The 12842-nt window shown below is 43.0% G+C and overlaps 1 protein-coding gene across 1 annotated transcript in view; it reads right to left on the bottom strand.

Moving 5' to 3' along the window:
• Positions 1-290: 290 nt before the first annotated feature.
• The window catches only part of Psma5 (proteasome 20S subunit alpha 5), a 25376-nt gene continuing 12824 nt past the window's right edge, over positions 291-12842 (bottom strand). The window contains exons 4-9 of the mRNA XM_059266088.1: positions 11443-11510; positions 10207-10314; positions 9829-9887; positions 8627-8729; positions 5832-5918; positions 291-528 (exon numbers count right to left, since the gene is read on the bottom strand). Coding sequence (XP_059122071.1) covers positions 451-528; positions 5832-5918; positions 8627-8729; positions 9829-9887; positions 10207-10314; positions 11443-11510 — 503 coding nt within the window. The 3' untranslated portion in view covers positions 291-450. The remainder of the gene's footprint in view (positions 529-5831; positions 5919-8626; positions 8730-9828; positions 9888-10206; positions 10315-11442; positions 11511-12842) is intronic.

Here is a 12842-nt window from a genome sequence, read left to right as displayed (position 1 = left end):
TTCTGATGGTCAATGAGCAGTGTCTTCATAGAAAGGAAGAAACAGGAGTGTGTTTCCTTAAGAGACACCCAGACTACAATGGATTTACAGCGGTATTAACATCTACGAACCACTGGGAGGTGCTGGACTAGTCTGAATTCATCTCTAGCACCAACTGCTAGAGCTGACAGTTGCAGAGACCACTGCAATAATTTTAGAACAGTCATGCTCACAAAACAGGGGTATTAATCACTCCCCTTTTTGCCTACCAACCTAAGCACTTAAAATTATAAGAGCAGACTATGAACAAATATTTTAAAATTTTTTATTTCAGAATTGCTGTTATGTACAGACATCATAAAAAAACACACATATACTGAATATTTTCCATGACTTAAGAGCTGGAAATCAAGTTTAAGGGCGATTAGGAGAACTGAAAGTGTCCCACAGATGTCTGAGGACGGCTCCTCCTTAAATGTCCTTGATCACCTCCTCCAGTTCCTCCTTTGTGAACATGTGGAAATTCTGACCGGGCTGCACCGTGGCGAGCTGCAGACAAACAAAGGGTTAGTAAGCTGGGCTGGGCTCCTTGCTGATGGCCCTGGCTTGGTCAGAGTGCTGGTGGGGCAGCTGATCCTTAGGAACTAAGGATCCGCTGTCCTGGGGTATCCTTTACAGGCAGCAGGTCCCTAAAATAACTCTGACTCCAAATAAAAATTTGTATTGACCAATTTTTCTATTTTGAGGTTAATCCACCACCTAAGTTACCCAAACTGACACCACTGTTACCTCTTGAAGTTACTTCAGTAACGTTACAAAAGTAGCAGCAAAGTACACAGAGCCAGGCCCGGAGGTGGTGACGCACACCTTTAATCCCAGCACTCCAGACACAGAGGCAGGTGGATCTCTGAGTTCGAGGCCAGCCTGGTCTACAGAGCAAGTTCCAGGACAGCCAGGGCTACACAGAGAAATCCTGTCTCAACACCCTCCCTCCCCCAAAGCCAAACCACACAGTGCCAGTACATTTGCTTTCAGCTAGATTCCTTCAGGAATGAATGAATATGTATGTATGTGTTATTCATTATATATAGGAATATATAATTCGGTTCTTTTTAAAGATTTATTTATGTATTTTATGTATATGAGTGCTCTGTCTGCAGGCATGCCTGCAAGCCAGAAGAGGACATCGGATCCCACTACAGATGGTTGTGAGCTGCCATGTGGGTGTGGGAATTGAACCCGGGTCCTCTAGAAGAGCAGCCAGTGCTCTTAACTGCTGAGCCATCTCTCCAGCTTCTAGGAGTATATTTAAAGTACAGTCCAGCCCACAAGATGGCTTGGGAGTGAAGACACCTGTCACCCAAGCCTGACTACTGCCTGAGTCTGATCCTCAGATCCTGCTGTGGAAGGACAGACTGACTGTAAAAGTTCTTCTCTGACCTCTACAAATGTACCATGGTATGTCTGCCTGCCTTTGCACATACTACACATAGAAAATAAAATAAGGGTACATACACCACACCACCCACCCACCCACCCACCCACACACACACACACACACACACACATACACACACATGAATGTAGGAATCAAACTTAGGGTCCAACATGCTCTAGGCAAGTGCCCTAACACTGAACTATTTCAGCCCCAAAGAAATACATTTAAGGCATATTTGTAAACTCCAAAGTGAACTTGTGTGACATTGGAATACTTGGCCAGCCTGTGTCTCTATTTTCTCACCTGTAAAATGGGAACACTAAATATCCATAGAGTAGCAGTGAGGATTAAATGTTAATCCATGCAAGTGTTTAGAATGTTAGAAAGACCAAACAACTGTTAGCTATCACTGTTAGATATTTTCTCTACAGCTGCCTCTGTGGCAAAGGTTGTTTAAGGGGATAAAAAGACTCCAGCAGCACTACATGGGAAATCATTCTGATCGGTGATAACCAGACTGGCAGTGCAGACCACACCCCAACCCAAACAAGCACTACACTCCAGATGTAGTGACAGCATCATCTCTGTGCAGCACAAACCCCAGGACGGGGCAGCCCTGACAAACAGGTGTCCGTTCACATTTGCCAGTGGTTAAAGATGGATTTGTTTTTAAAATTTACGCCAGTGTGTGGGGGTCTGCATGATTTCATGGACACAACATGTGTGTAGGAGCTCGTGGAAGCCAGGTGTCAGATCCCCTGGAACTGGAGTTACAGGCAGTCGTAAACCATCATATGGGTTCTGGGAAACAAGCCTGGGCCTCTGCAAGATCAGTAAGTGCTCTTACCTGCTGGCCATCTGTGCTGGTTTTTAATGCCATTTTTCCATTCTGTCTTTTTACATTTTAAAACTGTACACAGTGTATGTTGTACATGTGAACAGGTATATGTGCACATGGAGGCCCAGAGGACAAACTTGGCTGTTGTTCCTTGACTGCGGTCTACCTGGTTGTTGTTCAGATGTGGACTCTACTGGTAGGAAACTCAACAAGTAGGCTGGCTGGCTGGTGAGCCCCAGGGAGTCGCCTATCTCTGCCTCCTAAACACGGCAATGCCTGGCATTTTTACATGGACTCTGAAGATAAGAATCAGATCTCTACAAGTATTTTACTGATTAAGCTATCTCCAAGCCCCACTCTACAGCATTTAGAAATAGGATTTACTTGGAAGTTAGCAGACAAAATTAGCACAGTCTAGTTCTACAATTATTATTCTTTCTAAATAAGTAAAATTTGGGGGGAAAGACATCTAACATTCTGATCTGGGAAAAGATTAAAATAAATGCCTTCATCACAAAGCCTGCCTAGTAGATTCTCCCAAAAGATATATCCAATAACAGAAAATGTCTGAAGAACTTCAAATATATTTTACAAATACATATTAAGCAATGTATTCTAGTCCATATAGCCTATGAGTTCTATTATAACGGTACTATAAATATAAATAGAATTCCCACTTCTCTTAAGGTATATCTTTTCTTGAGCAATGTCAGTGAGGACAGAGATGCAGTATCAATAAATGGAATCAAGACTATAGGATTGGGGGTTAGAGAGATGGCTCAGCAGTTAGGAGCAATGATAGCTCTTCCAGAGGACCTGGGTTCAATTCCCAGCAACCACACAGCAGCTCACATCTACCTGTGACTCCAGTTCTAGGGGACAATTACCCATGGCAAAACACCAATGCAAATAAAAACAAACAAACAAACAAAACAAAAACAAAAGAAGACTATAGGATTGTTTTGTGAGGTCATGCATGTCCCAGGGGTAATCCTCCCAAAAGCTTACAGGGGCTAAAAACAGTAACTGGGCAAACTGAATAAAAAAATCCTATAGAACCAGGAGGTAAATGAACACTAATGGGTTTTGGACCCTGCACTGCCTTCAGGAAATTACTCATCACTAGGCAAGTAAAAATAACCCATATCATTCGCATAATGATATGCATTTACATAATGAATAAGACTGTTTTCTATTTACTTTTATAAAACCTCCATGAGGCAAGTGCACAGATGTTTTCTCTCTTTATCAATAACCCAGGGGTTACAATGCTAGTTATAGGTGCTAAAAAACAGGACTAGAGATAAAGTCCTGCTCTTCGCTTACTAAGGATGCCAGAGGCCCTCAGTGTCACCTGACTGTTAGAATAACGCTGAGTGTTTGGAAAGGAGAGGCCCAAAGGTCCAGGGAGGAGTCAAGAACGAGGACACTTTTGAGTTGTATATTAACTGGACAGACGAAGGAGAGGAAGCGCAGGCTGAATATGCAAATGCATACAAACATGACCATGACATTTCTGTAAGGACAGGTGGGATGGACAATGAGACAAAGGGGATGAAGAGTGCATACAGCAGTTTAAAAGTCTAGAACCTTAGCTGTGGTGGAACACACCTATAAACTCAGCTGGGCTGAGTCAGGTGACTCAGTGACTGAGTATAAGGACTTAAAAATTAGATCTGGGTCCAAATGTCAATCATACAGCAGCCGTTAAGTAGGCAAAGCTCTAGAACTGGGATGGAGAAGAACCATCAACACAGTTCGCTATAAGGCAGCAGAGACTAGATCTGGCCACAAGAGAGGACGTCAAAGTCTTCTAGGTTTCTGCTGTGAATGGCAAGCACAATGGTTCTTCTTATCAACCAGGATTAGAAATATTGGAAGGGGAAGTGGTTTTTCTGGAAAGATAATGGTTTTATTTCGGACTATCAAGCAGGGTGACAGCATTAGATGGTCAAATGAGAGTTCTAGAGTTGTCAGGAAATACTGACAAGCAGGAGTTACCACAGCAAGGGTCAGTCTCGAGAAATAAAAAGCAGAAATAAATAGGAATGAGTAAGGAGACAAGATACTGAATATAGCTTCTGGTTGGAAAAAAGACTTAGCAATACATGTTATAAAGTAGGCTCAAGAAATACCCCCCAGCAGTAAAATCTAAGAGACAACTGATACAACCAGGTGAACTTCAAAATTATGCTGAGTCAAAATTAAGACACAAAGGAGCATACATTATGCAACCCCACTTACATGAAATTCTAGAACCATATTAAAGCTCCTTCCTACTTAAACTCAAAGACAGCCAGTCCCTTGGATTCCTTGGACCTGTTTCTAGTACCCAGCTTTGCCCCTTTTGTGGCAGCCTATGAAACCAACAAGATTCCCAGACTCCCCATGCTGATCTGTAACTAATCCACCTTCCCTCAGGGTTAATCCTACCACTCAACCCAGCAAACATCCTGGTTGGTGCTGATTTGGTTTAATATTGACTTGTGATTATAGCATTAGTTGTAATAGCCAGTGCGTTTTAAACTTTTTTAAAAAACAGAAATAGACATATATATTATGTCTCTCAGGATAACCTCTCTTCTAGCCTGAGCTAGTATTTAAGTGCAGTCTGCCTATCATTTTCCTCCTCCTTCCTTTTTTCCTATCTGTAATGTCTTCTACTCCAATAGCGCCCATTCTCCCTCATTTCAGCAGCACTCACCCACTCAGCAAACAACCTAGCAATCCCTAGGCAAACACAGGCTATCTCTCTCCACTCACTCCAAACCTCATGTGCACTCATCATTACCTTCCCTAGCTACTCTGAACATCCTAACCAAGACCATACAGAATTGGACCTGTGCTTCCCAGTCTTTATTACTTGCCACCCCTCTATTCTACAACCCAGAAAAAAGAGAAAAGGAAAGAGAAAACCCTGTCTGAGTTTTACTTTTCACTCTACTGTTGAGCTGTGCCCACAGCCCCAGTCCTTTGACCCACCGCCTATGCTATTATTCTCTTTTCCTGGGTTATTCTTCGCCTCCCTCCTCCAGACAGCGCCTCTTCCAGGATGCTTTCCTAACGCCCTACTCTGTCACAGGTTCACATGGAAATCTGTTCTTACTGCATCAGAAGTTCCGCCCACACCTTAACTATCTGTGTGCTCCTTACACTGCACGACACAGTGCTTAGCTAGGGACTGACTGGGTTTCCTACATTCTTTCCCTGCATCTGGCATACTACGTAAAGCAAAGCTGGGGCCCATATACGGGGGTCTCAAGAACAATGCTGAATTAATTTTCTTTTTGAAACACTGTATTTGTACTGTCTTTACCTTTTTACAACTTCCTACATTAATTTTTCTTTTCTTTTTTTTAGTTCTGCCTTCTGCTCATGCTATCAGTCGTAAGAACCCTGTTTTCTCTTCATTCTTAAATTCCCTGTACTCTGGCTCCCACCACCTCACTAACACTAATTATTACTCAAACGCTCTCATGACCTAAGAACAGTGCACTCAGACTGGTTTTCTGGATCTCCTCAGTCTTTACCAGTGGAGCTCCAACACCTGGAAAGTCACAGAAAGCAGGAAAGTACCTCTATGTTAGTGGCATTCAGCTTCTCCTCCATGACTTGTTTGAGAATGATGAGTGAAGACTTGATGGCTTCTTTCAGTGTCATAGACTTGAACAGAATGAGATGAGCTGTTAGTGAACACAATCCCTTCCTTCAGCCTCTCCCCCATCGCTCTGAAGGAGCAGCTTGGCCAGTATTAGTAAACTTTACATCTAAATTTGTATAACTATATAATAATATAAATATTCAAGTATAAGGCAAGTAGAATATACTCATTCAGAAGAAAAATATCCTACTTTGAGCTACTAACTTTCACATGGTAAATGATCTTTGAGAAAGAGGAAAAGGCTGTACATCTCTAGTGTTTATTAAATTTCTTGATTTAAAAGGTAACATAACCTGGGTAACATTCTAATAATGCCCTAATGGACCTAAAAAGGCAATCCAATGATTCAGAAAATTCAGTTTTCATTTTATCTTACCCGTCTTAAGGTTACTACTGCTGTGATAAACACCATGACCAAAAGCAACTTGGGAAGGAAAGGGTTTATTTCACCTTACAACTCTCAGGTCACAGTCCACCACTGAGGGAAGTCGAGGCAGGAAATGAAGCAGAGGCTGTGGAGGAATGCTGCTTACTGGCTTGTTCCTCCTGGCTTTCTCAGTTTGCTTTCTTATAGACCCTAGAACCACCTGCCCAGAGATGGCACCACCTGTAGTGAGCTGGACCCTCCCACACCAATCAAGAAAATGTCCTACAGACTTGCCTAGAGGCCAGTCTGATGAGGTATTCTCTCAACTGAAATCCCGCTTTCCATATGGCTCTAACTTGTGTCAAGTTGACACACACACAAGTAAATAAATGAATAACAGGCACCAACTAGGACGCGGACTAACACCTAATTTCCTGCACATGCAAGATCTGCATTCCAGGCGAAGGGCATTCACTGTGCTTTCTTTTGTTGCACTTGTCAGGTCTGTAAGTCTGTGGCAACCCTGTGCTCAACAAGCTTACTGGTGAAATTTTTCTAAAAGCAGAAAATTATTTTGTGTTATTTCTAATTCTCACAATAATTTGAATTTCAATTTCTTTCTTGGTTTTTTTTTTGTTTTGTTTTGTTTTGTTTTGTTTTGTTTTTGTTATCTGAGACAGGGTTTCTCTGTGTAGCCCTGGCTGTCCTGAAACTCGCTCTGTAGACCAGGCTGGCCTCAAACTCAGAGATCCACCTGCCTCTGCCTCTGAGTGCTGGAATTAAAGGTGTGCACCACCAGCGCCTGGTTTACCCTCAATATTATCACCTTTTTTCCCTCTCTTTTCTTTTGTGTGTGATGTTCATGTGTGTGCAGATTCATGGGGGCGGGTAGGGTTGCATGTGCATGCATGTGGAGGTCAGAGAACAACCTTCTCTGTTATTCCTCAGACACCTTTAGAATTGTTGAAACCAGTCTCTCACTGGCCTGGAATTCACCAAGTATGCGAGGCTGCCTAGCAAGTGAGCCCCAGTGATCCACCTGTCTTTGCCTCCCGAGCACTGTGATTACAAGCTTGTCTTACAAGGCCTGGCTGCCCCTCCCTTTTTCTTAATGATGTGTGTCTCTGTGTGGGTATACACAAGAGTGCAGAGGCCCACAGAAGCCAAAGAAAGGGTGTCAGATCCCCTGGAGCTGGAGTTACAGGTAGCTGTGAGTCACCTGACATGGGTGCTGAGAACCAAATTCCAGTCCTCTGTAAGAGCAGTGTGTTCTCTTAACCAGAGGCATCTCTCCCGCTTTTATTAATGTGGGTTCTGGGGAATCATGCTTACAAGAGAAGCACTTTACTAAGAAGGGTCCCTGAAACATAGCAAGTCACCTTTGATGCTCTTGCTGTAATTGTTCTGGAGTGCCACAGCCTCACAGACGATGCTAACGTTAACAAATGTAGCAGGTGTCTGACTGCCCTACAGCCCATCTCTTCTGGGGCTTCTCGACATTCCAAGACGCACTAACACTCAAATGAGGTCAATTAATAACTGTAATGACTTCTAAGATACCAGTAAAAGGAAAAGTCACATGACTCTCACTTTAAACCAAAACCTAAAAATGATAAAGCTCAGTATAGTTTATCAAAATTTGAGTTAGGCTGAAAACTAGGCCTCTTGTGCTAAACAGTTAGGCAAGCTGTGAAAGGAAGGGAAAGGCCCTGTTTAAAAAGTGATCTCGCCGGGCGGTGGTGGCACACGCCTTTAATCCCAGCACTCGGGAGGCAGAGCCAGGCGGATCTCTGTGAGTTCGAGGCCAGCCTGGGCTACCAAGTGAGTTCCAGGAAAGGCGCAAAGCTACACAGAGAAACCCTGTCTCGAGAAACAAAACAAAACAAAACAAAAAAAAAAAGTGATCTCATTTGTGTGTGTGGGTACCCAGTGGAAGCCAGAAAAGGGTGTCAGATCCCTTACAGCTGGCATTACTGGCACTTATGAGCCACCAAATATAGGTACTGGGATCTGAACTCAGGTCCTCTGATAGAGCAGTAAGTACTCTTAACTGCTGAGCCATCTCTCTAGGCCCAAGAGGAAAAGCTTTGATGGTAATTCAAAGTGCTATTCCAGTGAACATGTAACTGGGTTGGCAGTGCATGCCGTTAATCCCAACACCCAGGAGACAGAGGCAGACATTAATAAATTGATCAGTTTCACGTCTTGTTTTAGGTTGTGATTCCAAGGTGACCCAACTCTCAAAACTTAGAACACAACTCTTCAGGTCTATAGTTTTAATTACAGAGAAGTTAAACACTGACTTAAAAAGTGATGATGAAATTTGTGAGAACGGTTTATTACCTTGTGGTAAACTTCTTGCAAGGAGCTCTGGGCACCCTCTGAAGCAGAGCCAATTGCTCGAGCATCACACTGTACAAAGGTCCCAGATGGGTCCATATGGAACCTGAAAAGGACAACAATGTTAAGAGTGAAGCATGTTATGCCACAAACACCTCACCTAAAGAAGTCTAAGCATTTCACCCTGCAGCCAGGACATGCTACTGCAGTACCGAGGCACAGTTCCCAAAACTTTTGTTTTGAGAAACAGTTCTTTTAAAAGGTCCTTATTAATGATACATACATCTGCGTACACATGGAAATGTCACAATGAAACCCACTTTGTGTGCTAACCAAAAAAATCACTTAAAATAATATTTTATTTTAAAAAAGAAGAAAATGTTGGTTAAGAAAATCACTGACTTCTTCAGGGTTTTGGGAGAGAAAAATGACAGAGTGAGTATACATAACCATGGCACTTACGCACACCTGAGATGTGAACGGAATGACCGTGGTATTTATGTCAGTCTTATCAACTGTCAGTCTTATCTTTGATACACCAAAGTGAGAATGAAGATCAGATGGTAATAGCAGTAAGGTAACTTCTAATTCTTCCGAGAATTAGCATTGGTTCTGCAGAGGTTCTTCATGGATCTCTAATTCTCACATAAACAGCATACAAACACTGACTCAGAAGCCCTACTTTTTCCTAATAATTGCTTCTTTCTTTTTACTTTTTTAAAATTTAATTTATTTATTTGTTTGTTTGTTGTTGGCTGGTTGGCTTTTCAAGGCAAGGTTTCTATGTAGCCCTGGCTGTCTTGTAACTCACTCACTCTGTAGACCAGGGGTGGGGGACTCAAACTCTGCCTCCTGAGTGCTGGGATTAAAGATGTACGCCACCACCCAGTTGTTTCTCTCCTTTTTAAAACAGAGTGGCTCAAGACTGGTCTGAAACTCACTGTAGCCAAGGACAAGCTTAAATGTATCCTCATGCCTACACCTTCAGAGTCCTAGGAATGTAGGCGTGCTCCAGCACACTGGCTTTGTGTGGTGATGGGCTGACACCTAGAGCTCTGTGTATAATAGACAAGCACTCTAATTGAGTTATAGCTCTAACTCTTTGCAGCTCTTCAGTAGAGCACACTGCAGATCACAATAATCACCACCACCACCCCCCCACACACACACACTCCCAAAGCAGGGGGAAAAAGAATGGTACTTACAGCTGGGGTCCTTTCTCATCAACTCCTCCAAACAATAATGCTACTCCAAAGGGACGAGACTAGAACCAAAAAGAATTCATTTAGAAGAGGCTACAGGCCGGGTGGTGGTGGTGCACGCCTTTAATCCCAGCACTTGGGAGGCAGAGCCAGGCGGATCTCTGTGAGTTCGAGGCCAGCCTGGTCTCCAAAGCGAGTTCCAGGAAAGGCGCAAAGCTACACAGAGAAACCCTGTCTCGAAAAACCAAAAAAAAAAAAAAAAAAAAAGAAGAGACTACAAACAATGAGAACGAGAGCCCAGGAAAACATGTGCAGAGGGCAAACGCTTTCAGTCCTACATAACAGCAAGCAGGCTCAACACAAGCATCTGAACTAACTCACCATGGCGCCTGGATCTGCATCTTCTTCTCCAAACTGCAAAGCCAGATTGGACACAGCCTGGGTCACACTCTCCACCGTCATTGTCTCATTATAGGTGAACCAATGGTTCTAGAAAAAGGGCAAAGAGTGATACTGCTTCCTGGGAAGCAGGAAACTCAAACAGTTCACCACCTCTCTACCAAGTGAAAGCAAAGGCTCGCATGCCTCTTTCTGTTTCCGAGACAGGGTCTCACTATGTATCACAGACAGACTTGGAACTTGCAATCCTCCCAAGGGCTAGGATTCTAGACAGATCACCTGCCCAGATCAACACTTTCTTCTTGATTAACACTAGCCACTGAATCCTCTGGACTATATCAGAGAGGAACAGCTCTGATTGCCAGGTGCTACGGTAAATGCCCATGATCCACGCAATCAGAAGGATCATGAGTTCAAGGCCAGTCTGGGCTGTTCACAAAAAGAATGTGTCTCAAGAGGGGGCAGGGGAAAATGAAGGGGAGAAGAGGACAGAGTGAGCGAGCACATGCATGTGCACACAGATAAGCTCTGGAAATAAGATGACCTAGAGGCTGCTACTCTCGAAAACTAGGCTTAACATCTAAAGTAAAGCGGCAAGTTTAGCCTTCTACAAAGTCAATGTTAGTAACCAAGTGTCAGTTTTCCTTAAATACTCATCTTATCCTGTTAAGTTTATGTTAAATGGAGAACAAGCGTGCAAATAAGTGCAAAAATTTCTACCTTGCAATCACTTTTTTTTCTTATACTACCCTGCTACAATCAAACCAGATACCCATGGATTTGTTTGTATTTTTTTTGTTGTTGTTGTTCTTTTATTAAAGAAAATCGCCATTCTTAAAATGTCACCTGGTACAAATCATTGCTTACCAGATGAGAACAATTTTATAAGCCTGGCAGAAAAAGCCTTTTACTATGACCACATCCCACCACAATGCTCCACAGAAAGCCAATCAGGGGATATAGTGCATGCTTTATGTAAGGTCAACCTGGAAGAAGCAAGAGACTGTAGGGTATACTGACTAGAGCCTGCTTTAAGCTGCAATGTCTGGAGAGCTAAGTCCTAAGTCCCGAGGGTTGTAGCAGGAGAATTGACCCAAAATACTCCCAAGAACCATGTCTAATAGCAACACAGACACCGCAATGTAACCCAGGTAGTTCTATCATCATTAAACAAGGAGCGCATGCACCAGTAAAAAGCAGAGAAGATGCTGATTTTACCTGTGTCTCCACTCTGGCTTTATCAATTAAAGTTTTAGCATCAGCAATTAGCCCACTCATGGCACAACCTGTAATGTAAAAGCAACAGTGACCGATCGGCCAAAAACCTTCTAGAACTTTTCATCCACTAAGTAAATACTAGAAATCTGGCCTGGAACCATGGCAACAATCTCACAGCAATCAACCCAACAGAATAAACGGGAAAGGATGACCACCGAATATAGGTATAATGATCACACAAATAGCAAACCAACCATGCTGACAGTCAAGTCCAGATAGTAAGCCAGACAAACATGAATGTCCACAGACTGCAGCCAAAGAATCCCCTTAGCAAATGTTATAGAGCATGACACACTTAACATCTATTTCGTCATTTATTGGCCTATCTGTGTGTATGTGATTAGTGTGTGTGAGAGTGGGTGCAATGTCCCAGTACACACGGAGAGGTCAGGACAACCTTTACATGAGTTCCAGGGATGGAACCCCAGTCATCAGGTTTATTCAGAAAGTGTCTTTACCCACTGAGACACCTTGCTGGCCCCATGATGCACTTCTGAGCTAAGCAAACACTACAGCCAAGCCCGAGAAGAAACTATCTCCCTATGGACTGCAGCAGAAGACCTCGGGAAAACATCAAGAGCCTCTTCAGTTCCCTACTCCAACAAAGCAACTTGTTATTTTAGAAAGCTGCCTAGTGGCTGAATGTGCCAAGATTACTAGTGGCTGTAATTGCTACTTAGACGCCATGATTCAAATCTCAATCTCAGTCTGGGTTTCTCTCCAAAGCGTCAGACCTACAAAGTCAAATGACTGTCAGTCCATCTAGTTGGATACCACTGTTTCAACCCACTTCCCTTGTGGAACCCCTTGTCTTCCTTGGCCTTCACAACCAATCAGATCCCAAGTTCTCTTTTGGCCACTGCCTTGGTTGAAGAATTTCATAATTTGACTGATGACCAAATATTTGAACTATTAAATTTCTTTCTTTTTCTTTGTTTGTTTGTAAAACGTTTCATGAATTTACATGTCATCCTTACACAGGGGTCTTTTTTTTTTTTTTTTTTTAAGTTTTAAGTTTTCTGAGAGGGTTTCTCTGTGTAACAGCTCTGTCTGTCATGGAACACACTTTATAGACCAAGCTGGCCTCAAACTCAGAGATCCACTTGCCTCTGCCTCCTGAGTGCTATACTAAAAATGTTCTTAACTGTTGACTCCCCTGCCTCCATTCTAAGCCCCCATCAACCTACCTTCAGAAATTATCATGAGCATATTCTAAAATTCTACTGGGATTGCAGTGTCTCACTGTTTGGATCCCTTCCTAGCAATGCAAAAGCGAAGTCCAAGCCCTTTAGCAGGATTGGGGGGTGGGGGTGGGGGCTTTCTATTCTCTGACTTCCTGA

Source organism: Peromyscus eremicus, chromosome 6 (genome assembly GCF_949786415.1).
Source record: "Peromyscus eremicus chromosome 6, PerEre_H2_v1, whole genome shotgun sequence".
NCBI lineage: Eukaryota > Metazoa > Chordata > Mammalia > Rodentia > Cricetidae > Peromyscus > Peromyscus eremicus.
The sequence above is the reverse complement of the archived record's forward strand: the minus strand, read 5'-3'. Positions and strand labels throughout refer to the sequence as shown.